This window comes from Arachis duranensis, chromosome 2 (assembly GCF_000817695.3).
Source record: "Arachis duranensis cultivar V14167 chromosome 2, aradu.V14167.gnm2.J7QH, whole genome shotgun sequence".
In the NCBI taxonomy this organism is placed as follows: domain Eukaryota; kingdom Viridiplantae; phylum Streptophyta; class Magnoliopsida; order Fabales; family Fabaceae; genus Arachis; species Arachis duranensis.
Window position 1 is genome coordinate 3,980,338 of NC_029773.3, and position 27,065 is coordinate 4,007,402.

A 27,065-nucleotide genomic window follows, 5' to 3' on the forward strand; every position below is an offset into this window, starting at 1 on the left:
ATGTATTAATCTCCTTCATGTTTTACAGTTTTGTATATCAATTTCAATATATATCTTTCTGTATTATCCTTGAGAGGTAAAAGGTTGAAAGAGAGGTATTGAGAAAAAGCCTAAGAGTGAAAAAAATGCTGAGTGAAACAGTTGAGAAAAAAGCCTAGAGTGAATTCTGATTTGCTTTGGTTGTAATTTTCTGTCTTGTGTCCAGTACTTGTGAGGTATCCCTTACTAGTTGGGTAAGCACTTAGCGTAAAGAGTCAGATATTAGTATAACCAAATCAAGTTTAGGAAGAAACTTGTGAGTCCTAATAGGATTGTGTGAATTCTAAAAATTTGGTGTATGTAATACTTTGAATATAGTAAAAATTCTACCACTATTGTAGTAGAGATTGGATGTAAGTTGCATTGCACAAGACAACTAAACCAAGATCCATGACTGTGTCAACTTTCTTCTCTCTTTCTATGTTCTGTTTTTTTATAATTATGAGACAAAATAAAATTGTCTCTTAAATTTTTCGCTGCACAATACAAACAGAAATCAAGTTCAAGCTGTGAAACAAATAATTAGTTTATCAAAGTAAAAGAAGGTCATATATTCGACCTTCCTTTCTATAAGCCTTCTGTAATTTTTATAAGAAAATGAAAAGGGGAAGATAATACTAACATATAACCTAGTTCAACCTCAAAATACAATGAAACTTATATCTAGTCTTCACCGTAATAATAGTGAAATTTTACTATGATCATAGGCAAATACAAACACTAATCCAAAGACAAACCCAAACAGACCCAAACCTAGTTCACACCCCAAAACTCAAGAAACTCTAATAGCTAAAACATAGCTTTATTTTAGTTTTGAGTTTTGACAGACAAAAGCAACAGAAGCATGGACACAGACTAAAGTAATAGCTAAAAACATCATCTGCCAAACAAAAGCTACAAAGCAATCAGAACGGGGACAACACAAAATAAAACAAAGTAGAACCAAATAACCAAATTCTTAAAATGACATAGGTACACCTTCATTGTCTTTCTCAACCTTCATGTCCTCTTAACCGGCTTCCCTGGCCTTAAATCTTTGTTCAATAATAATAATCAACCTGAAATATAAACATTCAAAAGGTACACCAGAAACAAATTTTCAAAGGGTATACTGATGATTGAAACGAAACTTGAACTTCAAGTAGAAATCATTGACACCAAACAAGACTACACTGTCCAAACAAAAGATTCACTTGTTAACATTGTTATTTATAGATACTGACTTTAGTTGATGCTTATAAAAATTATAAATTCAATAGCGATTAAATTTCCAATATTTTTCATGCTAAATTATTGAATATGGATAGATTTGACTTACCTTGCAATGTGGGCCACGATAAATTTTGTGCACATCTGGACCTGTATGCTTGTTGTACCTTGCCCACAATTTGGGACAATCAACAATTTCTAAATGTCGTAGATGAAGTCGATCCATGGCTATGGGGAGAGATGACAATTTTGGACAAGAATATATATCTAGTCTCTCAAGAGAAGAGGAGATTGGAAACCATTCTGGAAATGATTTTATCCTTGTACCCGCTATCCTCAAACTTTCTAATTTGCCAGCTCTTTTAAGCCAATTAGGTAATGCTTCCAACTTGTGTGATCCAACAATCTCAAGTACTTCAAGGTTTAAATAATGATCTTCTACATGTTGCTTTTCTTCTTCATCTTCATCCTCAAAATTCATCAGCTCATCACACCCATAAATCAAAAGCTTCCTTAAAGTACTCAAGCAACCGATAGCAGCCGGTAGGGACAATAGATTCACACAATCCAAAAGAAATAATGTCTTAAGTTGTTGGAAGCGCCCTATATTCAGAGAGGACAAATTTATAGCATTGACTGTCAAAAACAAAACTTGAAGGCTGACGAGATTTTCCATATTTTTGGGAAGCTCCTGTAAATTGTAACAACGATGAAGATTCAAAAACTGTAGATTTTGCAACGTGCAAATAGAAATGGGGAGTTTCTCCAAAATACAATCTCCAAGATTTAGGTATCTTAAAAGCTTCATATTGGCAAAGCAATCATCAGGCAAAATCTTCAATTCCATATGTTGTAAGTGCAATGCCTTTACAGAGTTGAATTTCTTGGATGCCCATTTCCATTCTTCTTTTAGCCATGGTGATACAATGGTTCTAGTCTCATCTAACTCTTTCATTGTTGATTTTGCAAGACCATATAAAAGACCATGCATTTTGACTTTCTCATACGGCATTGGATTTTCTAAATGAAGGAAGTCGTAAAAAGAAAGACCTTGAATTTGAAGCAAAGATGATGAAATAAGATCCATAATATACCATCTTCCAATATCTTCTACATGTCGCCTTTCATGTGTGGATTGGAGAAGTCCATGTGCCATCCAAAACATAATCAAATCAGTAACAGTGTATTCATAACCCTTTGGAAAACAAGAGCAGTATGAAAAACATTGCTTTAATATTGGTGACAAGTGATTATAGCTCCTTTTCAATGATGACAACAATCCACGGTCTTCTAGTTCCCAGATCTCTGCATCTTTTATATCTTGCCAATCCATTTCATGATGGTTACCGCATAGGAAGGAACCGAAAACTTCTGCAGCGAGGGGCAATCCTTCGCATTTTTCAACAATTTCTTTCCCAATTTGCTTGAGCCATGGATACTTGTCTTCTTCATTCTCTTCTTCGAATGCAAATTTTGCAAACACTTTCCAACATTCATCCTCAGAAAGTGGTTGTAACTCGATTATATGAGCATTCCTGTCAATAGAAGCAACATCCTTGCTACGAGTTGTCACTATAATTTTGCTGCCTTCTGATTTTGCGTCACTACCTGCCTCCAATAAGGAACTTATCAATTGAACCCATTTCTGGTAGTCTTGATTCCAAACATCGTCTAGCACCAGTAAGAATCTCTTACCATGTAACATTTCATTGAGAAGAGATACCATATGTTGCAAAGAAAAACCCTTATCATTATAAATTGAGGCAGCATTAATAATTTTTCGTATCAAGTTCCTTAAATCAAAATCATAAGAGACACACACCCACATTAACATATTAAATTGCTCCTTCACTCTATCATCATTATAAATCATTTGAGCAAGTGTAGTCTTTCCCAAACCTCCGATCCCAACAATCGATATCATATCAATGTTATTAGCATGTGATTGTTGTCTCATTAATAACTTTATAATCTCCTCTTTCTCTTCAAGTCTACCAACAGGCTTAAATCGGTCCCATGTATAAAGATTTTTTGCCGGTGTGAGTTCCCGAGTTGGAGTGTTGACATGTTCAATTATTCCCCTCTCTCTTCCTTGTGATAGTAGCTCATTTAACTTCTGTATCATGTCATGGATTCTGTTGGCTATCTTGATGCGAAATGCATCTGGATTCCTAAAGCATGAGAAGAATTGGAATATCTTTGTGTGGATGCTTCCATGCACTTTGACCAGTGCATTACGTTTTGCCTCATACTCTATTTCCTCAAAAATGAGTCTAGCATCATCAACTGCCTTTCTGACGTCCGTCCACCACATATTATCTGCATGCTTGTTCTCGGTGTCAAAGAGAAAGGAAGAGAGGACTCCCATTGATATTTGAAGTTCCTTCAATTCATCCTTAAGACCAAATATCAGAGCAATGTCTTGAAAATATTTTGTTTCTACATTGCCCAAAAGTGTTGTTATCATACTAGACACGTCAGCCATTAGAGAATCAGTGGAAAGAGCCTAGAAAAAAATATAACATTGAAAAGAAAGGTTAATGTATAAACAATATAATATACTATAATTTCAAAAATATATCCTAATAAAACAAGTGGATAAGTGCGTGAGTTTTTACAAGCAGATAAGGCAAACGGGTTCTCAGGTCGTGTTCTGGTGTTGCTTTCTCCCATTCCCCGTGTTGTTGGGATCTTAGTGGGTAGTTAATTATTAAAAAAAAAAAGGTTTGAAGTGGATATTGAGAATGTGAAGTAGGAAATAGCAAGATACAAGGAGAGGTGGCATAAGAACTGTAACGAGAGAAGAGTGATGATGAGGGGGTACCAGAGCAAGTGTTTGAAATGAGGTCGTAGGATTAGTGTTTAAATGCTGGTCGCTCGATAATTAAACCACTGTAATCATCATCCTTTACTTCATGTCTCGCCTGTCTCAGCTCTTTTATTGAAATTAGCATTTAATTATTAAAAGAAACATAAGTAATTCTATATCATTAGATGTCATCTCATACTATTAAAAATATTAATAATAGTTAATTTATGGTTATACATCACAAATTCTGTTGACTTCCTAATATTTTTTTTAATTATTTTTTGTTCTTAAAATTTTTTAAATATGAATTAGAGTTTTTTTTTCAGTGGAGTTTTTATTATACTGATTTTGTAATTAGTTGGTTATTATTATAAAAAATATTAGAATTAATAAAATATTTTTCTGCAAATTAAAGGTATCTACTTTTAAAAATTTAATTCGATCTTTGATTATATGTATTTTAGAAAGAATATTCTATTAATTTTAACGTTTTTAATACGAAAAATTTCTAATTATAGAATTAAAAATAGTATAAGAATCTAACTAAATTATAGATTTATTAAAACTATATAATAAAAACAAAAAAAAAAGTATTAAAATAGGAGTGTTACATATAGAATCAAAGTCCATACTCGAATTAATGCGTCAACAAGGACGTTCAGGTATTATTAAGAAGTGGAATATAAAGTCCATCTCGATTAGAGAGGAGAACAAAATAATCTTAATAAAGATGTGGAGATCTCTTCTTTTTGCATGTGTTTTGATTGATGAGAGTAGAAACTCTTTTTTTTATAAAATTTTAAAACCATCAAAATCAAAACCAATTTTCTAAGATTAAATATAATAAAATTAATTTTAACTAATTATATAAAAACATTTTAGTCTTTTTCAAAATAAAATTTAATTTTTCAATATAATTAAATAATCTCAATTAATCCTAAAATGTACATTTTAATTTATTTACTTACTAGTAGCGGTGTACTGTGTATATGGTCTAATCAGGCACAAAAAATTAAAATTTAGAAATGGCTTGCTTGGTCAAACCTGTGGAAAAAAATAATCTAGATAGACAACTCAAACGTGTCTGAACCAGTGCTCGAGTCATCCGTTCCCGTCTGGTGAGGAAGTAAACTGAGTGAGGCAGGCGACAATTGAACATTTTCTCTTGTTAATAATTAAATCAAGAATGTTAAAAGCCTTTGCCAACTAAAGTGTTTGGTTATTAAACTAAGAATGATGACAATTTGGCTTTATCACTTTAGTATCGGCTCAGCCTAAGTATGCAAGTTGAACAAAACATATGACTTCTTAATACAAGGATAAGAATTGTTTTGGTTCCTAATATTGAGGGTCAGAATCGAAACCGTTCTCAACGTAATTTTTTATTTAGAATTATTCTTAACGTTTTTTTTCATATTAAAATTGTCATTTTTAATAAAATTTTTAATTTTATTCCTAAATTACCCCTATTTTAATAAAAAAATTATAAAAAAGAAAAGAAAAGACTGGGGGAGGGGGAAAAGGAAAAGGGTACACGAAGGGGGGAGGAGAGGGAAAGGGAAAAGGAAGAGGGGGAACGGAAACGGAAAGGGGAAGAGGGAGAAGGGGGACGGCGTTGGCGAAGCTTGGAGTTGGCATCGCCGTCGCTGAAAGAAAGAAGAAAGGAGAGAGGGGTTGCGACGGGGGAGAAGAGAAGAGGGAAAGGAGATGCGTCGGCGCTGCTAGGGCTCACTGCCGCCGTCGCGTCATCATCGAGAGACCACGCCGCTAAGCTGTCGCCGCCGATTCGCCCACGAGCTGTCGTCGGGGAAGCGCCAGTAGTTCTGCTGCGGCTTCTACATATGCTTCTTCTTCTAAATCTGCTTCTTCTTCTTGCTTCGGCTTCTGCTCCTTGCTTTGGCCTCTACTTTCTGCTTCTGCTTGAGTTTCTGCTTCTGGGACTGCTTTTGCTTCTACTTTTAATTCTGATTTTGATTTGTTATTTTCTGATTTTATTGTTGTTCTGTGTTGATTTGGTTGTTGAATTTGTGTTGATTTCATTGATGTTGTTATTCTTGGTGGTGGAGGTGCCGGTACTGACGGTGCTGGAGCTAAAGGTGCTGGTGGTGCTGGAGGGTATTTTTGTCCGAAAAAAGTTAAAAAGACGATTTTAATACAAAAAACATTCAGGATGGTTCTAAATAAAAAATTACGTTGGGGACAGTTTCGATCCTGACCCTCAACGTTAGAAACCAAAACAATACTTATCCCTACAAGTTATATCTCAAAGTTACTGAAAGATATTAACACTTCGAAAAGTCAAAGCAAAAATCCAATAAAAAATAATACACTTCATCCGTAGTCACCGCCAACACAAGTATGACTAAGCTTTAATTGTTAGAAAAATTATTATTTTAATATGAAATATTGTCTATATAAAAACACATATGCCTAATGTATTGAGTGTGTGATTCATAGAAATGAAATGAGTATGTTTTAAAGTGTTAGAAATTTTCTCCTCTATATTAGAGTGTTATAAGTGAATTTGAGAGTCAAAAATATAATAGTGTCATTTATGTGAGTAAATGATCCTAGGACCAATTACTTACACTTTTTTAATTAAGGCAATACGCGTCTCTCACTCACACTCTTCTTTCAATTGTTGGTTGATTACTCACCCACGACTGCCATCACCAACCTCAAGCCCTCAACGATATTCTTTTTTGTCGTCGTTTGTGGCTCTGTGTTATGTTGCTCTCCGCTTCATAATTTTGATCATGTGTCCTTATATTGATGATTTGATTTTTACCGACAACAATTTGAAGATAATTACAGAATTCAGGGAGACTATGAAAAAATACTTTGAAATGACGGATATGAGCTTCATGTCTTATTTTCTTGGCATTGAAGTCGTTTAAAAAGATGATGTAATCTTCATTTCAAGGAAGAAATATGCAAATGATATTTTGAAAAAAATTCAGATGGAGCATTCAAAAGCAGTTCCTACTCCAGTCGAAAAGAAGTTCAAGTTGCTAAGAAAAGATAAAGAAAGATCAGTACATTCCATATATTACAAAAGTTTGATTGAAATTCTGAGGTACTTAACTGCAACTAGATCAGATATTGTGTTTGGATTTGGTTTGCTTAATAGATTTATGAAGGAGCTTTGTACCAACCATTTGCCAGTAGGAAAAAGAATTTTTTGATATATTAAAGGTACTTTTATGAAAATACTAACAAAGTAAATCTTGTCGGTTACAATGATAGTGATTGGGCTGGAGATATTAAAACAAAACAAAAAATACTTCAGAGTTTGCATTTCATCTTGGTTCTGGTACAATTATATGGTCTTTGAAAAAACTAGAGTATCACTCTCTACAATAGAAGCAGAATATATAACTGCAACAAATTGTGCAACACAAGCAATTTGGTTGAGAAGAACTCTTGAAGAATTGAAAGAGAAACAAAGTACTCCAATAATAATATTTTGTGATAACAAATCAGCTATTACACTTTGTAAAAATCCAGTATTTCATAGAAGATCCAAGCATATTGATATTCGATTTCACAAAATTAGAGAGTTGGAGGATGAGAAAGAAGTTGTGATAGAATAATGTCCAATAGAAAAATAAATTGCAAATATATTTATAAAGCCATTAAAGACCGAACTATTTCACAAGTTGAAGAAGATGTTGAAAATAATTAATTCTGTAAGCTTGATTTAAAGGTGTTAATAATTAAATCAAGAATGTTCAAGAGCCTTTGCCAACTAAAGTGTTTGATTATTAAATTAAAAATGATGACAATTTCACTTTATCACTTTAATAGCATCTCAACCTAAGTATGCAAGTTGAAGAATATATATATCTTTTGGATTTTGTTGCTCTCTCCTCTCTCCAAATTAGGCTCAGTGTAATTTTTGGCCCGAAAAGTGACAAATTTGTCGAATTTAGGGTTAGATATGAAAAACAGACCTGGCCATAATTTAAGTCCAGGTCTTAGCCGAGTCAAATCCGATTCTATCTGACCCATAAACACCCCAACATATCAGAGTAAACACTAATATTTAATATATCATTATATATACACAAAGTATTTTAATTAACCATGGAGCAAAAAGCCGAAAAGAAAGTTGCATAGAAACTACAGTAGAGAAGGATGTGCTTGCTATACACAAATTATTGTACTCAGATATGCTAACTTTAATGTATTAAGTTTGTCGTCAAAATTAACTTATTATAGATGAAATCATGGAAGAAGTTAGCAGTATGTCACGGTAAATTTTAGAAGGTTAAATTTAACAGTGTTTGTAGAGTTTTCTAGAGTATTTGAGAATGCTCTACATGGTTTCGGAACGTTCTAGAATGTCCTAGAAGGTTCCAGAATGCCCTAGAAGGTTCTAGAAGACTTTGGAAGGTTATAGAGTATTCTAGAAGAGTGTGGATGTATATAGGAGTATGAAGAGTAGTATGGAAGAATCTAGAAGTATTTAGAGAAATATGGAAGGATAGATATTTGTAATGAAGGTTCTAGATAATTAATCTAGATCGTTGATTAGATTTAATCCTAGCCATCCATTGAGGAGGTGGATGGCTATAAATAGGGAGTGGGAGTTAATGTGTGAATGTGTGTGAATCATTTGTAACAAACACTTGAGCAATAAAGTGTTCTTCCACCAAAACTTCCTTTCTCTTGTGTTCTCTTGTATTCTTAGCTTTCTTGCTAAGTAATGAGGGTTAGGCTGACTTGGTCTTAGCTTAAGAGGTTGAGTAAGTCTGAGTACCGGCATGATAGCGGTGGAGTGTGTCCAAGGCCGTGACAATTTGGTATTAGAGCAAGGTTTGAGAGGGAGCACAAGTCGCTTGTAGGTATGGCTTCTAGTTTCACCATGGAGTATATTGAGTCTCAAAGGGGAAGTAATGCTATTTCTTCTCAATGGGGAGGCAAGAAGGTCCGTTCTTCAAGTGAGCCTAGAGATAAGGACTTCTTAGAAGAGAGAGTTTCTGTGTTAGAGAATGTTCTATCTTCTATGGATGAGCGTTTCCAAAGGATAGAACATGATAAGGAGACCCTCGAGGCTCACGTGTTAGGAGAACTAGATGCTTTCAAAGAAAGCATACTCCAAATCGAGGAGAAGCTTGAGAATTCCTTAAAGCTATTTGAGAAAGTTCGAATTTGGTTCGAGGAGGCAAAATCTCGACCAACCATTATAAGGGAGATGACAAAGATTGATCTCCCCAAGCCAAAGGAGTTCAAGGGCGTAAGGAACGCTCGCGAGGTGGAAAACTTCCTAAGGCAAATGGAGAGGTACTTCGAAGGCCAAGGGGTGGTCGAAGAAGCAATAAAGGTACACACTACAGCTCTCTATCTTTCTGATAATGCTACTTTGTGGTGGAGGAGAAAGTGCGTAGATATGAAAAAGGGTACTTGCAACATAGTCACATGGGAAGATTTCAAAAGGGAGTTGAAAAGACAATTTTTCCCTGACAATGTGGTTTATAAAGCAAGGAAGAAGTTGAGGGAGTTGAAGCACAAGAGTACAATTAGCGACTATGTAAAGGAGTTCACTACTCTCACGCTTCAAATCCCCAACTTAGCATCAGAGGATGCATTGTTCTTCTTCATTGATGGACTCCAACCTTGAGCAAAGCAAGAACTACAAAGAAGAAATGTTAAGGATGTCGATGTGGCCATCGTGGTGGCCGAATCACTCACTGAGTATCATAGGGGAGACTCTAAACTCAAGTCTTCTTCCAAGCCAAGTGCTGCTAAAGGTGGGGGAGACAAGGGGAAGAGTTTCTCAACTAAGAAGAAAGGAAAATACTCTTCAAAGAAAGAGTACGAAGAAAAGAAGAAGGCTTTCGTGCCCAAAGGAGGATGCTTCGTGTGTAAGGGACCACACCAAATGAAGGATTGTCCCAAGCTAGGGACATTGGCATTTATCACCGAGGAACGAGAAGTTCAAAGTCAAGTAACTGAGTGTGTTGGATCTATCCAACACATAAATGCTGTGAAGGGCAAAGAGACAAGCACTGCAGAAAAGAAAGGTCTGATGTATGTCCAAGCCTTTATCAATGAAAAACCTATCATGGCTATGATTGACATTGGTGCTATACACAACTTCATCATGCCTGATGAAGCAAAGAGGCTTGGGTTGAAGATCACCGAAAAGAATGGCTGGTTCAAACCCGTGAATACCAAGGGTGAACCCCTTAAGGGAGTAGCAAAAAGGGTTGAGATGACTCTTGGTTCTTAGAAGGGCCTTGTGGATTTCTCAGTAGCACCCATGGATGATTTTAAAATAGTCATCGGGCTCGATTTACAAAGGAAGGAAAATATAATACCTATGCCATACTACGACATAGTATGCGTCATGGAGAAAGGGTCTCCATGCATGGTCCCTACAGTCTCTAAAGTTGGCGGACCACCGATACTTTCTGCTATGCAACTCAAGAAAGGGATCAAGAAGTGAGAGATTACATATTTGGCTTTATTATAAGAGGAGTCAACATCCGAAAGAGAAGACATTCCTCCCAAAATCAAGGAAGTCCTTGAAGAAAATAAGGATGTAATGCCTCCCGAGTTGCCAAAACAACTACCACTTAGGAGGAAGGTGGACCACAAGATTGAATTAGAGTCAAGAGCAAAGCTGCCCGCCTCAACACATTATAGGATGGCACCGCCAGAACTCGAGGAATTGAAGAAGTAACTCAAGGATTTGCTAGACGATGGGTTCATCCGTCCATCGAAGGCACCTTATGGCGCACCAGTCTTGTTCCAAAAGAAACATGATGGTTCATTGAGACTATGCATTGACTATCGAGCACTTAACAAGGTAATCATCAAGAACAAATACCCCATTCCTTTGATAGCCGATTTTTTTGGTCAACTTGGTAGAGCCAAGTGGTTCTCAAAGCTAGATTTGAGGTCAGGATATCACCAAGTGAGAATTGCCGATGGTAATGAGCCTAAGACCACATGTGTCACGAGGTATGGATCGTATGAGTGGTTGGTGATACCTTTTGGCTTGACCAATGTTCCTGCGACCTTCTGTACCTTGATGAACGAGATCTTTCGACCTTACCTTGATCAATTTGTAGTGGTCTACTTGGATGATATTGTTGTCTATAGTAATACCTTGGAGGAACATGTAGAACACTTATGAACCGTGTTCAAGATCTTGTGAGAGAATAACCTATATGTGAAGAAGGAAAAATGTTCCTTTGCAAGGGACGAAGTCCACTTCTTGGGACACATCATTAAAGATGGAACTCTCTATATGGATCAAGGAAAGGTGAAGGCTATCAAAGAGTGGGAGTCGCCAAATAAGGTATCTGAATTGAGGTCATTCCTTGGGTTGACTAATTACTATCGGAGGTTTATCAAGGGATACTCCTCCAAGGCTGCACCATTAACTGATCTTCTTAAGAAGAATCACTCTTTGGAATGGTCAAAGGAGTGTCAAAAGGCCTTTGATGAGTTGAAGGCTGCTATCACAGAAGGACCAGTACTAGCACTATCCGACTACTCAAAGGTATTTGAAGTCAATACTGATGCTTCTGACTATGCTATTGGAGGAGTTCTGATGCAAGAAAGACATTCGATTGCCTTTGAGAGACGCAAGTTGAATGATACAGAGAGGCGATACACCGTCCAAGAGAAGGAGATGACCGTGGTAGTGCATTGTCTGAGAACTTGGCGTCACTACTTGCTTGGTTCACACTTCATCATCAAGATAGACAATATAGCTACAAGCTACTTCCAAACTCAGAAGAAGTTAAGCCCTAAACAAGCTAGGTGGAAAGATTTCTTGGCTGAGTTTGATTTTGAATTTGAATACAAGTCAGCCAAGACTAATGTGGTAGCAGATGCGCTGAGTCATAAGGCTAAGTTGGCAGCCATTTCTATGGTTGAAGGAGATATTGTGCATACCATCAAGGAAGGGTTGCATCACGATCTATTAGCAAGAAGTTGGTGGAGGTGGTTAGAGAAGGTAAGACCAAAAGATTTTGGTTAGAAAACGATCTTCTCTACACTAAAGGGAGAAGACTATACGTTCCTAAATGGGAAAATCTAAGAAGAAAATTAGTAAGAGAATGCCACGACACCAAGTGGGCTGGTCATCAACATCAGCGAAGGACCTTGGCACTCATTAAGTCTTCTTATTATTGGCCTCAAATGAGAGATGAAGTGGAGAGCTATGTGAAGACTTGTCTTGTGTGCCAACAAGATAAGATTGAAAACAAGACACCAAGTGGGTTGTTGGAACCTCTGCCTCCATCAGAGCGATCGTGGAAAAGTATCTCTCTAGATTTCATCTCTGCCTTACCGAAGTTTGAGGGGTTTGGATCTATTCTCATGGTAGTGAATCGATTTTCGAAGTATTCTACCTTTATACCTGCCCCTACTGACTGCACTGCAGAGAGGCAGCACGACTATTCTTCAAGAATATGGTGAAAAATTGGGGATTGCCTAAGAGCATCATTAGTGATCGAGATCCACGCTTCACAGGACGACTATGGATAGAGCTGAGCTGTTCAAACTCCTTGGATCGGAGCTTTATTTTTCAACAAGCTTCCATCCTCTAACCGATGGGCAGACTGAGAGAGTGAATGCCTTACTCAAATGTTACTTGAGGCATTTCGTAAGCGCTAATCAGAAGGATTGGACAAAACTCCTAGACATTGCTCAATTCTCATACAATCTGCAAAAGAGTGAGTCTACAGGAAAAAGTCCGTTCGAGATTGTGACTGGACAACAACCACTTACACCTCACTCTCTTTCTTCCTCTTACTCAGGGAAGAGCCCTAGAGCTTATCATATGATTAAGTCTTGGGAAGAACAAGCAGATGTCACTCGTTCTTACCTTGACAAAGCTGCAAAGAGGATGAAGAAATGGGCAGATAAGAAGAGGAGGCATGCAAGCTATCAAGTGGGAGACAAGGTAATGATCAAACTTTTTCTACAACAATTCAAAGCCTTTCGCAAAGTTCATAAGGGTTTAATCCGCAAATACAAAGGGTCATTTGAGATCATTGGACGTGTTGGGGAGGTTGCTTACAAAGTACAACTTCCTCCCTCTATGAAGATCCAACCGGTCTTCCATGTGAGTATGCTTAAACCATACAATGGAGACCAAGACGAACCGAGTAGAGGTGACTCGAGTCGTGCTCCACCTGTGGTGATTAGATCCTTTGATAAAGAAATCGAAGAGATCTTAGCTAATCGCATCGTGCGACGAAGAGGGGTACCACCAAGTATCCAATACTTGATCAAGTGGAAAGGGCTCCCGATAACCAAAGCTAGTTGGGAAGCTCGTGAAGATCTGTGGCAATTTCAAGAACACCTAGGGCGCTATCATGAACAGAACGCAATGAGGACGTTTGCGTATTAGGTGGGGAGAATATCACGGTAAATTTAACAAGGTTAAATTTAACAATGTTTGTAGAGTTTTCTAGAGTATTTGAGAATGCTCTAGATGGTTCTGGAACGTTCTAGAATGTTCTAGAAGGTCTCGAAACATCCTAGAAGGTTCTAGAAGACTCTGGAAGGTCATAGAGTATTCTAGAAGAGTGTGAATGTATATAGGAGTATAAAGAGTAGTATGGAAGAATCTAGAAGTATTTAGGGAAACATGGAAGGATAGATATTTGTAATGAAGGTTCTAGATAATTAATCTAGACTGTTGATTAGATTTGATCCTAACTATCCATTGAGGAGGTGGATGGCTATAAATAGGGAGTGGAAGTTAATGTGTGAATGTGTGTGAATCATTTGTGTTGAGTTAAAAAATTAACTAAATTAATTAGTGATGACAAATATTATTTTTGGGCAAAATAAATAATTAGTGTTGATTAATTATAATTGCATATTACTAATTATTTATTGTTGCAGGCCAAAATTCAATTTTATAGCCCAAATGGAATGAAAAACAAATAGTAAGGATGGTGGGCTGAAAGCAAAAATAGAACCCCAAGGAAAAGCAAAGAAAGTAGTCAGATGGGCCAAATGGGTTGCTTAATGGATATCCGATCCAAACCCAACTCAATTTCAAATCCCTCTAATTTGATCTCACTACCAAAGCAACGTTCTTCTCTCCTCTGTCTTAGTCAAATCACAAAACTCAGAAAAGTGAGAAAGAGAAAGAGAAAGCTTCTTCCCTAAGGTGATCATCAAAGAAGCAAGAAAGAGAAAGTCCAAGCTTGAGATGCAGAAGTTTAATCAGCAAATCCAAACTATATCAAGCTTAGGTTAAAGGTAACCCATTTTCTTTTACATGCAACACACTTTCTTCTCTTCATCTTCAACTCTCTGCCACTCCATTTCGAGTTATATGGAAAAGAGGATTTCTGTTCCTCACTGCTATGCATCAACGGTTGAGAATATGTCTTGGGGACCAAGTTGTGTTTCAATGGTCAAGATCTGGGTTTATCATTGAAGAAATATTTTCTGTTGATTAAGTGGCTTTCGGTTAACCAAGGAAGGTCAAAAGCAAAGTTTCCATTGTGAGGATTAATGGGAAAAAGTGAGACAGTGGGTTGGTGAAGCTCAAGGCTCAAGAAGTTGACATAGGAAGAGCAACCAAGCAACATGCAAGGAGATAAAAGAAGACTCTCTGCTCATTCAGAACTAAGGAGAGAAAACCAGAGTTTAGTGAGTTGAGTTCTGAGAAGAAGTTCCTCTACTTGGATAATGCTTTCTTTCAAAGAAGCATTCGGCCAATACTGAAGAACTGAATCTGAGGTTTGCAAATCTGGTTTAGCACATAGTAAAGTGGTTGTTGAAGAAGTCAATCTCCTTCATGTTTTACAGATTGTAATGTACTTTTCTATGTTTATCTTTTTGTAATTTTTTGAGTGAAAAGGCGTTGTGAGAGAGCTCAAGTAAAAGCCATGAGTGGAAAAAGGCTGAGTGATACACTTGAGAGAAAAGCCTAGAGTTATTTTTAGATTTCTTTAGGTATGTCAATGTCTTGTATATTGTACCTGTGAGGTATCCCTTTCTTAGTTGGGTTAGCACTAAGAGTGAATAGTTAAGTATTAGCATAGCCAATGTCAAGTTAGGTTAGAACTTTAGTGTGAAAGGATTGGGTCAATCCTATGAAATTGGTGTATGTAATACTTTTAACTATAGTGAAAATTCCTCTATTGTTGTGGATGAGACTGGACGTAGGTTGCATAGCACAAGACAACCGAACCAGGATATATGCTGGTGTTAGCTTTTCTCTTCTCTACTGTGTTCTATTTTCTGACATTCATGAGACAAAAATAAGTTGTCTCATAAATTTCTACTGCTGAGTACAAACAGAATCAGAATTGAAAGTTTGTTTAAAAGGGACATAACAGCAACTTAAAAGGAAGGCATAGATTCAACACCCCTTCTCTAAACCTACCACAACCTTCAATTGGTATCAAGAGCTAAGGTCTCAAGAATCAAGCTTAACTGCTTGGAGCAAAGATCCAATGGCGAATAACTTGGGCACAACCATAGTTGCCTATACCCTCACTGAAGGCCAGTCAAACAATCGGCCACCTTTCTTCAACGGGAAGAACTATGCCTACTGGAAAGAAAGGATAAGGATCTTCATCCAATCCATTGACTACAACATATGAAAGATCGTTGTGAGCGGTCCCAAGATCCCAACAAAACAAGTGCTGATAGAGTGGTGACTCCAAAAGAAGAAGCTGAATGGAATGAAGATGATAAGAAGAAGATGAAGCTGAATGCTAAAGTAATCAACCTTCTTCACTGTGCTATCAGCTTTGAAGAGTACCGAAAAGTGTCTAGATGCAAGACAGCCAAAGAAATCTAGGAAAAACTCCAGGTTACACACGAAGGCACTAAATAAGTCAAAGAAATGAGGATTAATTTGCTGCGAAAAGAGTATGAGATGTTTAACATGAAGGATGGAGAAAGCATTAATGAAGCATTTGAGAGATTCTCAATCATAATCAACAACCTTGATGCTATGGGTACAAACTATGCAGAACAAACCTTGGTGAGAAAACTCCTTAGAAGCCTCACAAAAGAATGGAAAACCACTGCCACTGTCCTAACCGAGAGCAACAACCTAAGCCCCATAACCTATAATGAGTTGAGAGGAAAACTACTTGCCTATGAAACCACACATACAAACCCGGACTCAAAGAAAAAAGGAATAGCCCTCAAGTCAAAAGTAGAACCCAATGAGAGTGAGTCGAGTAATGGTATTTTAGATGATGAGCTCATATTTTTTGTTAGGATATTTAGAAGAATGATGAAGAACAAGGGCAAGTACAAGGGTTCAAGCTCAAAGGAACACAAGATGGACTTGAGCAAAGTGACGTGTCATCATTGCAAGGAGGCTAGACACTTCAAACTAAACTGTCCCAAGCTCAAAAAGGAGGACAAAGGCAAGAAAGAAAGGAAAAGAGTGCTCATGGCAGCTTGGGAGGATCTTGAGAACGACTCAAATGAAGAAGAAGAATTTGAAGGTGAAGACAAAGACTGTTTCATGGCTGGAAACAACAATCTTGATGAGGTAAATTACTATGATTTGACCATAGATGATTTACATGCTATTATTAATGATCTCACTTTAAATACATCAAAGTTGCTAGATAAATACAACGAGTGCAGATCTGAAAGAGATGTGTTAAGAGCTGAAAATGACTTTCTAAAAGAAAAAGTGAAGGAAACTGAATGTGCTTTGGACATTATTGAAGAAAACAGATTTTTAAAATCTGAACTTGAAAATTTAAAAGGAAAGCACATTGTGGATCCTTCTCATGAGTTAATTGCTGAAAATGAAAGATTAAATGACATGATTAAAAGACTGAATGGTGACTTAGCAAAATTTGCTCAAAGTTCTAGTAACTTGGACAGATTACTTGCAAGCAAAAGACCATTATTTGAAAAATCTGGTTTAGGTTATATAGCCAAGAAAAGTGCAATTTTCGATGATTTCTCTATAAAATTTGTGGCTTCTTCATCAAATACTAAATCCACACCAAACAAATCTGATATTGAACATGTTCCAACATTTAAAGAAAAATTTGATGAAGTATACACAAGTGAAACTGAACCTTCACCAAGAATCGAACCTAGTTCAAACAGGCCAGGCTTGGGATACTTTTTGAAAAATGAGGTTGCTTTCAAGAAACCACCATTTTACAAAAAAACCTCATATTCGAAAAATCCAAAAGTTTTCAAAATTCTGGTGAAAATGCTTTTGCAAAGAGAAATAATTATAACAAAAATCTATTTGTCAAAAGAAATGCACCTCTTCCAAAAACCAGAAAATTTCAATCATTTAATAATTTCCAGCATGGTAGCTCATCTAAATTTCAACAACATGCATCAGAAAATCACTGTCTTAATTGCAAAAAATTTGGTCACACATATGCACAATGTTTCATTGAAAAGAGAGTTGTGAGAAACCAAATTTATAATGTTATTTGTGATTTCAATGCACTTGGACAACCAAGATGGATTAACTTCAAAGGATCTAAATTAATTTGGATACCTAAGGCTACTTGAAACTCTTCATGCAGATTTGCCTTGCATCCAAGAACAAAAAGGATATGTGGTACATAGATAGTGGATGCTCAAGGCACATGACTGGAAGGTCAACTTACTTCATCAAACTAAACAAGTATGATAGAGGTTTTGTGACCTTTGGAGATGATGGTAAAGGTAAAATTATTGCTGTTGGAAAAGTAGATAATGACAATCTACTTTCATTGATGATGTATTTTTAGTATGTAGTTTGAAGCACAATCTTTTGAGTATAAGTTAGCTGCGTGATTTAGGATTTAGTGACTTCCAAAATATTTGAATGCTGTGCTGTTAATGAGAAAATAAATGAAGTACTTTTTGTTGCCAAGCGTTTTAATAATGTGTATGGACTTACTCTGATCTTGATGAACTAAAGGATCGAAATGTAGCTTGTTTTCATTCTAAAGAATTTGAAAAGTGGTTACGGCACAATAGATTGGGCCATGCAAGTATGTTTCAAATAAACAAACTTGTAAAGAAAGAATTAGTAAGAGGTCTTCCTTTGATAAAGTTTGACAAAGACATCACTTGTGATGCTTGCCAAATGGGAAAACAAACAAAAAGTTCTTTTAAACCAAAGGAAGACATCTCTACTAAAAGGCCACTTGAGTTGCTACACATTGAATTATTTGGTCCAACAAGAACTCAAAGCCTAGGGGGTAAACATTATGGTTTAGTGATTGTGGATGACTATACTAGGTTTGGATGGGTTTTATTTCTTGCACATAAAAATGAAGCCTTTTCGGCCTTTGAACCTTTTTGCAAGAAAATTCAAAATGAAAAGGATTTAAAGATTTCTTTTATAAGAAGTGATCATGGAACTGAATTTGAAAACAATTTATTTGAATCCTTTTGTGAGGAATTTGGAATATCTCACAACTTTTCTTGTCCAAGAACACCACAACAAAATGGTGTGGTGGAAAGAAGAAATAGAAGCATACAAGAAATGACAAGAGCTATACTTTGTAAGAGCAATGTTCCAAAATTCCTTTGGGCTGAAGTAGTTAACACAGTTTGCCACATTTTGAATAGAACAATCATAAGAAAATTTTTGAAGAAAACTCCTTATGAACTTTGGAAAGGTTACCCACCAAACTTAGACTACTTGCACATCTTTGGATGCAAATATTTTGTTTTAAATAACAAGGATAATTTGGGAAAATTTGATCCAAAGTCGTATGAGTGTTTGTTTGTAGGATATTCCACAACTAGTAAAGCATATAGAGTTTATCATCAAGATGCTAGGATTATTGAGGAGTCCATACATGTTACATTTTGTGATACTAACTTGGTGCAAAGTATTTTGGAAGATTGTGATGCAGGGAATCAAGTTCAAAAGGACAATGAAACTGGTCAAAATCGTGAAAATGAAAATTCTGGACAAGCTGAACCAGAAACTACAACTGTTGAAAATTCAAGAGACAATTCCATTTTGTCTCATGAATCTGAAGGAAATCCTGAAGCCAGCAGCACCCAGAATCTATTGGTACCTGAATCTGCCTCCAAGTCCACCAGACCTCGTGAATGGAGATTCTTGAAGAACTACCTTGAGGAATTTGTCATTGGGGACGTCTCTCATAGAGTGAAAACTCGGTCTTCCACTAGAAAGGCAAATGAAGGATCAAACATTGCCCTTCTCTCACAAATGGAGCCTCAAAATGTCAAGGAAGCACTTAGTGACCCTTCTTGGGTTAAAACAATGGAGAATGAGCTTCTTGAGTTTGAGAAGAACCAAGTGTGGACTTTGGTTCCAAGGCCAAGTGGAAAGAAAGTAACCGACACCAAATGAATTTTTCGGAACAAGTTAGGAGAAGATGGCAGCATTACAAGAAATAAAGCAAGGCTAGTAGCACAAGGATATGACCAAGAAGAAGGAATAGACTTTGATGAATCCTTTGCCCCTGTTGCCCGAATGGAAGCCATAAGACTTCTCTTAGCCTTTGCTACATTTTGTGGTTTTAAATTATATCAAATGAATGTGAAATGTGCATTTTTGAATGGTGTGATAGATAGAGAAGTGTATGTGGAGCAGCCACTCGGTTTTGAAAATAAAGAGTATTCTAACTATGTTTTCAAATTATCAAAAGTTCTCTATGGTTTAAGGCAAGCTCCTAGAGCTTGGTATGAGAGGTTTAGCTCTTTTCTTTAGAAAAATGGTTTTCAAAGAGGCACCACAGACACAACTCTATTTATCAAGAACTCTAATGATTCTTTTATTCTAGTCCAAATATATGTTGATGACATTATTTTTGGATCAGCTAATGAATCCCTTTGTTCTGAATTTGGAAAACTCATGACAAGTGAATTTGAGATGAGTATGATGGGTGAACTTTTTCTTGCGCTGCAAATTAAACAAATTGAAAATGGTATTTTCATTCATCAAGAGAAGTATGCCAAAGAATTAGTTAAGAAATTTGGTATGGAAAATGTCAAACCCATGGGAACTCCCATACACCTTAATTCAAAATTAGATAAGGGAGAAACTGAGAAAGATGTAGATGAGACTAGGTATAGAGGAATGATTGGTTCTCTTATGTACTTAACTTCTTCTAGACCCGATATTGTGCAAAGTATTGGATTGTGTTCAAGATTCCAATCTAAACCTAAAGAGTCACATCTTTCTGTAGTTAAGAGGATCATTAGATATGTTCATGGCACATCCAATTTTGGTCTTTGGTACCCTAAGATTGATGATTTTTCTGCAGTTGGTTATTGTGATGCAGATTTTGCTGGTGATAGAGTTGATAGAAAGAGCACTTCAGGCTTATATTGCTTCCTTGGAAAGTCCTTGAATGTTTGGTCAAGTAAGAAGCAGCTAATAGTAGCTTTATCCACTGCAGAGGCTGAGTATATAGCTGCTTCTTCTTGTTGTTCTCATCTTTTATGGTTAAAAACACAGCTTGCTTATTACAAGTTAAATGCTGAAAATATTCCCTTATTGTGTGATAATATGAGTGTCATTAATATTTCTAAAAATCCAGTTTTGCACTCTAGGACTAAACATATTGAAGTGAAATTTCATTCAATAAGAGAACATGTTCAAAAAAGGGATATTAGCATTCAATTTGTTAAATCAGAAGAGCAATTGGCAGATATTTTCACTAAACCACTGCCTGAGGACAGATTCTGCATGCTTAGGACTAGTCTAGGTATTTTAAGTTATGATTCTTTGTTTGAAAGTTGCTGATGTGTTTGTTGGAGTTTTTGTCTCATAAACAGGTATGAGACAATTCTGGGCAGGTGAAGAACTCTCCCTTCAATCAGTGTGTTCTGGGCTTGTTTCAAGTGAAAGTTAATCAGGGCCTACCTAAAAAATCAGATCTAGAGTGGTCCAATGTGTTTCCTTAAATCCAACCATCTCTGGGCCCAAATATGAATGTTACATTTTTTGTTTGGTTGATATTATTTTGGCTTGAGTGTTTAAATTTTTTTTGAAAGGGTTTTCCTTTAATACTTTCTGATCCAAAAAGATTTTCAGTTTAATTTAATTTTTTCAAAAAGGGTTTTCAAAATTTAAAATTAATTTCCTGTTTTATTTTAAAATCAAATAAAATCTTTCTTTTATGAGGTCATGCCTTTTCATGTCATTTCAAAAGGTGATGCAGTTGCATGATTTGTGAAAAACTTCCTCTGGGTACGGTTACCAATACTCCCTCTCTTCCTTCCATTAACTTCTCCTCAACTCCTCGGTTTCCTCCACTATCTTTACTGCTTCTCTTCCCTCAAATGCCTGAAACTAACCAAATGAGGAAGAAAACCATTGCTAAAAGGCCTCCTCGTGAAAAAGTTTACAAGCTTTCCACAAAGCCTTCAACTCGCTCCCAAGACCGAACCTTCACACCCTCACCTTCTCCTCCTACCTCTCCTCTAAGAACCGATCCCATGGCTCGCACTAAGAACCCTTCAAGGTTCCCTTCTTCAGCCAAGTCAACGCCAAACCATCCACCTTTGAAGGAGCCAACATTCAAACCAGGGTCGTCGAAGCCAAGTTCATCCAAGGGGAAGCGACCAGCAGCACCTGAACCTCCATCTGAGCCCACACAACCAAAGTCTAGGTCTGTTCCATTACGTTCTCAGAGAAGTAAAACTTGAGTTCCTCTTAAATCAGTTAGAGAACCAGACATTGGTCCTTTTGATCACAAATATCATTTTTTGACCTCTCATTCGAACTATAACCTTTATATATTCAAATCTGCCATGAATAATGACTTTTATGATGGAGTGATTAAATATCGTACCTTGTGTCCTTCTTTTCTAGCCAATTTGCCAACTTTGAAAAGAAAAGGTTTTCCCTTTGTTGAGAACTTGAAATTTCTGAACTGAAATCATCTTTTTGACATTAAAAAGCCTGTTTATCCTCTTTTAGTCAAAGAATTTTATGCTAACATGACATATCATGAAGGCACTGTTCACTCATATGTAAAGGGCCGAGACATAGTTCTAAATAATGAAACAATCAGTGATTCATTGAAGTACACTGATGTTGGGCCGTGTGCATATGCGTCTGTTAAGTAGGATGAAGGTGTTGGTATTTCTTACCATGATGCTTTGGTTAATATTTGTGAACATGTCTCCTTGATTGATAGCATTACACCCACTCACAAAGCCCTATAATATGAACGTGCTTAGTTGCACCGAATGGTCAACCACATCATATTTCCTCAAAGTGGTTCATATCAAAGAGTTTCCTACACTGATACTCTTGTTTTATATGCCCTTCTCACCAAAACTGAAATTTTATTTGCATATTTGATGGTTAGATACATGTTTGACTCTGTTAGGAGTGAAAAAGACAAAGCACTTCCTTATGGCATGTTTCTAACTTGCATATTTGAGTATTTTAGTGTTGACTTGACCAATGAAGAGTATCAAAATAGACATTCATATCTAAAAGGAGGTGGTGCAATGAAACAGCAAAAGGGACCTACTCGATCTGAGAGGGTGGTCTTAGATGATGAAGATGATTAATTTGTCCCTGAGGAATCTCCTGCTCCTTCCACCAAGGGTACTTTAATCTCTACTGGGAAAAAATCCACTCTGCTGAATGTGGTTAAGGATGTTGTTTAGGAGTTTTGTCTCCTAATCCAATCATATGATTGCCATGAGTAAGGAACAAAGGAAGCTAGCTAGCAAGTATGAAAATTTCCTAAGGAAATCAAGGGATAGAGTGACTGTGTTTATGACTTTCATTGATAACCTTCAAAAGGATAAAGACCCTGCCACTGATGTTGAAGAGGAAGCTGATTCGAAGGGGAATGGTTCTGATGCCTAGATTTGTCTCATGAAAACTGCTGCTGCTGCTCTCTTTTTGTCTCATGAATTATGTTTATTTTGTTACTGTTGAACTGTTTTGTTCTTTTGGATGACTGTAATAACTCTGACTTATGTTACACTTCTGTTACTTTAGGTTAAACTTTGAATTGTGCACTACTTCTCCTCTGCAGGTTTTACGGTGCTGTTTTTGTTAATCTTGCTTGTTTTCCGCCCTTAATGACAAAAGGGGGAGTAGTAGCTTAGCTTGAAACTTGAACTTGAATTTGGACTGATGAATATTACTGCAGCTACTATTATTTTTGTGATGTCTGTCTGACTGCTGCATTAAAACTAGTTTTCACATGTTGAAAATGTTGCTGCTTATATGACATGTTCAGTATTGGGCTGATTTTGTGGTTGTTTAAACTCCCTTAGTCAAGAAAAAGATGTGTAGTTCTTTATTGTGCTCTCTATAAATGAAATGCAAAACAGGAACAAAGAGAAGAAGCATAAATTCAGGGGGAGCCACTCTTGAAAAAGAAAGGGGGAGCAATATAAACATCATTCAAAGGGAAGTTTCTTGATCTTACTCAAATTTATCTCCTTTTTTATTTTTGTTTAATTATGTTTGTCATCAAGGAAGAGATTGTTGAGTTAATAAATTAACTAAATTAATTAGTGATGATAAACATTATTTTTGGGCAAAATAAATAATTAGTGTTGATTAATTATAATTGCATATTACTAATTATTTATTGTTGCAGGCCAAAATTCAATTTTATAGCCCAAATAGAATGAAAAACAAATAGCAAGGATGGTGGGCTGAAAGCAAAAATAGAACCCCAATGAAAAGCAAAGAAAGTAGTCAGATGGGCTAAACGGGTTGCTTAATGGATATCCAATCCAAACCCAACTCAATTTCAAATCCCTCCAATTTGATCTCACTACCAAAGCAACGCTCTTCTCTCCTCTGTCTTAGTCAAATCACAAAACTCAGAAAAGTGAGAAAGAGAAAGAGAAAGCTTCTTTCCTAAGGTGATCATCAAAGAAGCAAGAAAGAGAAAGTCCAAGCTTGAGACTCAGAAGTCTAATCAGCAAATCCAAACCATATCAAGCTTAGGTTAAAGGTAACCCATTTCCTTTTACATGCAACACACTTTCTTCTCTTCATCTTCAACTCTCTGCCACTCCATTTCGGGTTATATGGAAAAGAGGATTTCTGTTCCTCACTGCTATGCATCAACGGTTGAGAATATGTCTTGGGGACCAAGTTGTGTTTCAATGGTCAAGATCTGGGTTTACCATTGAAGAAATCTTTTCTGCTAATTAAGTTGCTTTCGGTCAACCAAGGAAGATCAGAAGCAAAGTTTTCATTGTGAGGATTAATGGAAAAAAGTGAGACAGTGGGTTGGTGAAGCTCAAGGCTCAAGAAGTTGACATAGGAAGAGCAACCAAGCAACATGCAAAGAGATAAAAGAAGACTCTCTACTCATTCAGAACTAAGGAGAAAAAAACCAGAGTTTGGTGAGTTGAGTTCTAAGAAGAAGTTCCTCTACTTGGATAATGATTTCTTTCAAAGAAGCATTCGGCCAATACTGAAGAACTGAATTTGAGGTTTGCAAATCTGGTTTTAGGGGTGTTCATGGATAGGATCCGATCTGCATATCCGAATCCGATCCGAAAATTGCGGATATGGATCCGATCCGCAAGGCTTTCGGATCGGATCCGCGCACTAATCGGATTGGATTGCGGATTTTGTGTTGGTATCTGCATATCCGATCCGCATATCCGCGTATCCGCAAAAATAAAGAAATAAATAAGTAAATATTCTTTTTATATTTTATTTCAACTAATAATTATCATATATGTTATATTATTTTAATTTATTATTTAAGAAAAGTATGTTTAATATTATTTTAAGAGTAAACATATATAAAAGAATAGAAAAAATGAAATTTATTGATATTTTTTTAATAAAAATAAGTTTTTAAAAATATTTTTGTATTTTGTGGATATATCCAATATCCTATCCAATCCGATCTGCATATTTGCGGATCGGATCGGATCGGATCCAACCTTGAAAACTGCGAATATTGGATCCGATCTGATTCGATGATTTTAATGCGGATCGGATCCAAATTTTGGCCATATCCGATCCGATCCGATCCCCAGACACCCCTATCTGGTTTAGCACATAGCAAAGTGGTTGTTGAAAAAGTCAATCTTCTTCATGTTTTACAGATTGTAATGTACTTTTCTATGTTTATCTTTCTGTAATTTCTTGGGTGAAAAGGCATTGTGAGAGAGCTCAAGTAAAAGCCATGATTGAAAAAAGGCTGAGTGGTACACTTGAGAGAAAAGTCTAGAGTTATTTTCAGATTTCTTTAGGTATGTCAATGTCTTGTATCTTGTACCTGTGAAGTATCCCTTTCTTAGTTGAGTTAGCACTAAAAGTGAATAGTTAAGTATTAGCATAGCCAATGTCAAGTTAGGTTAGAACTTGAGTGTGAAAGGATTGGGTCAATCCTGTGAAATTGGTGTATGTAATACTTTTAACTATAGTGAAAATTCCTCCATTGTTGTGGAGGAGACTGGACGTAGGTTGCATAGCACAAGGCAACCGAACCAAGATATATGCTGGTGTTAACTTTTCTCTTCTCTGTTGTGTTTTGTTTTCTGACATTCATGAGACAAAAATAAATTTGTCTCATAAATTTCTGCTGCTGAGTACAAACAGAATCAGAATTGAAAATTTGTTTAAAAGGGACATAACAGCAACTTAAAAGGAAGGCATAAATTCAACCTCCTTCTCTAAACCTACCACAACCTTCAATTTGTAACAAACACTTGAGCAATAAAGTGTTCTTCTATCAAAACTTCCTTTCTCTTGTGTTCTCTTGTATTCTTAACTTTCTTGGCAAGTATTGAAGTTAGACTAATTTAGTGGTCTTAGCTCAAGAGGTTGAGTAAGTTCGAGTGCCGGCACAGTAGCGTTGGAGTGTATCCAAGGCCGTGACAAGTAGTATTCCAAAATAATTATACTGGACAATTATAAAGAAAGAAACTAAGGATGAGGAGAGTTATAAAGCTTCATGAACCTGATCCAAGAGAAAGGTCCTTCAAGAATCTCTCAAGACTTAATCAAATGCTAGGGAATGGACACGCTAGCTCTACAATAATAGAACAATAAATCATCCTCGTTAGTGGTTAGTTTCACTTTGCTAAAGAACAACATACAGATACTCAATAGTCAAGATACTCCAGTGATTTTATAAATCCTAAATAGTGATTTTATAAGTCATTTTTTAAAGGTATGAAATTGAAAAAAAAAACTTAAGAAATTATTTAAGAAAAATCATTTTAAAGTTTAAAACCAGTATCCAATTGAGAAAATAAAAATTAAAGAACAAAAGAGTGATCGAATACCATATAACTAATTAACTATACATCTCCAATTTTTTAAAAATTATTTTATTTATCCTAAATTCTATATTCAAAATCATAAATTTTTAACTCTAAATACTAAATTATAAATTATTAATCTAGCTAATGTTGAATAAGTAAAAGTTGGTTCCTTATATTTTCTAGGTGAGAAATTTGGTGAAACTTTTTACTTCCCTCATTTTTAACCTTCAAATCTCATACTAGTTATGCCGATTTTCATTTAAGAAAAAAATTTGTTTCCATTAACAGCATTTTTTCTTCGTGACGGTTGCATGGATCGATGAATGAAAAAACAGCTAAAAATAAATAAATGGTGTAGTTTTTAAGATTTTTTATTTGTAGTTATCGATGGCAACAAATATATTGCATCTTTCTAAAAAGTATGAATTGAAATTAAAAAAACTTAACAAATGATTTAAGATTTATGAATGTTGTATGAATGAAAAAACTACGAAAAATAAATATTTTTTTAATTCTATACATGAATTATTAGAAAATAAAAATTGACTTAATGATAAGCCGCTGCCTAGTCTTTCATAAATCAATAGCCATAAAAATAGGTAAAGGACAATATTGGAGAAATAAGGAAAAAAATGGATTGTGAAAGTAGTAAGCTTACGATTATGACCTTGTGGAGAAGTTCCTTAATCCTAGTGATGAATCAAAAGAGAAGAATTCCAGAGACAAGAATGAAATAGTGCTTGCTTGACCTCTCTCTTGTCGGTGGAAGCCAAGAGAAATTGAGGAAATATGAGAGCAGAGATGGTTGGGAAGGTGTACTTTGCTCACTGCATCA

The 27,065-nt window shown here is 36.0% G+C and overlaps 1 protein-coding gene across 3 annotated transcripts; it reads right to left on the bottom strand.

Annotated features, from left to right (window-relative positions):
• Positions 1 to 686: 686 nt before the first annotated feature.
• On the bottom strand, positions 687 to 27,065 carry LOC107473011 (putative disease resistance protein RGA1). Of its 3 annotated transcripts, none has more exons than XM_052256795.1 (4): positions 26,898 to 27,065; positions 25,924 to 25,995; positions 1,358 to 3,754; positions 687 to 1,097 (listed from the first exon to the last, which is right to left on the bottom strand). In XM_052256795.1, the coding sequence occupies exons 3-4, from the start codon at positions 3,731 to 3,733 to the stop codon at positions 1,080 to 1,082; spliced, it is 2,394 nt and encodes a 797-aa protein (XP_052112755.1). In that variant the 5' UTR covers positions 3,734 to 3,754; positions 25,924 to 25,995; positions 26,898 to 27,065; the 3' UTR covers positions 687 to 1,079. The 3 variants fall into 3 exon arrangements, with proteins under 3 accessions (XP_052112755.1, XP_052112759.1, XP_052112760.1); XM_052256799.1 differs by having other exon boundaries at positions 26,889 to 27,065; XM_052256800.1 differs by lacking the exon at positions 25,924 to 25,995.

What these genes read in the sequence shown, in the direction of transcription:
- LOC107473011 (XM_052256800.1), bottom strand. Translation starts at nt 3,733, where the DNA reads ATGGCTGACGTGTCTAGTATGATAACAACACTTTTGGGCAATGTAGAA.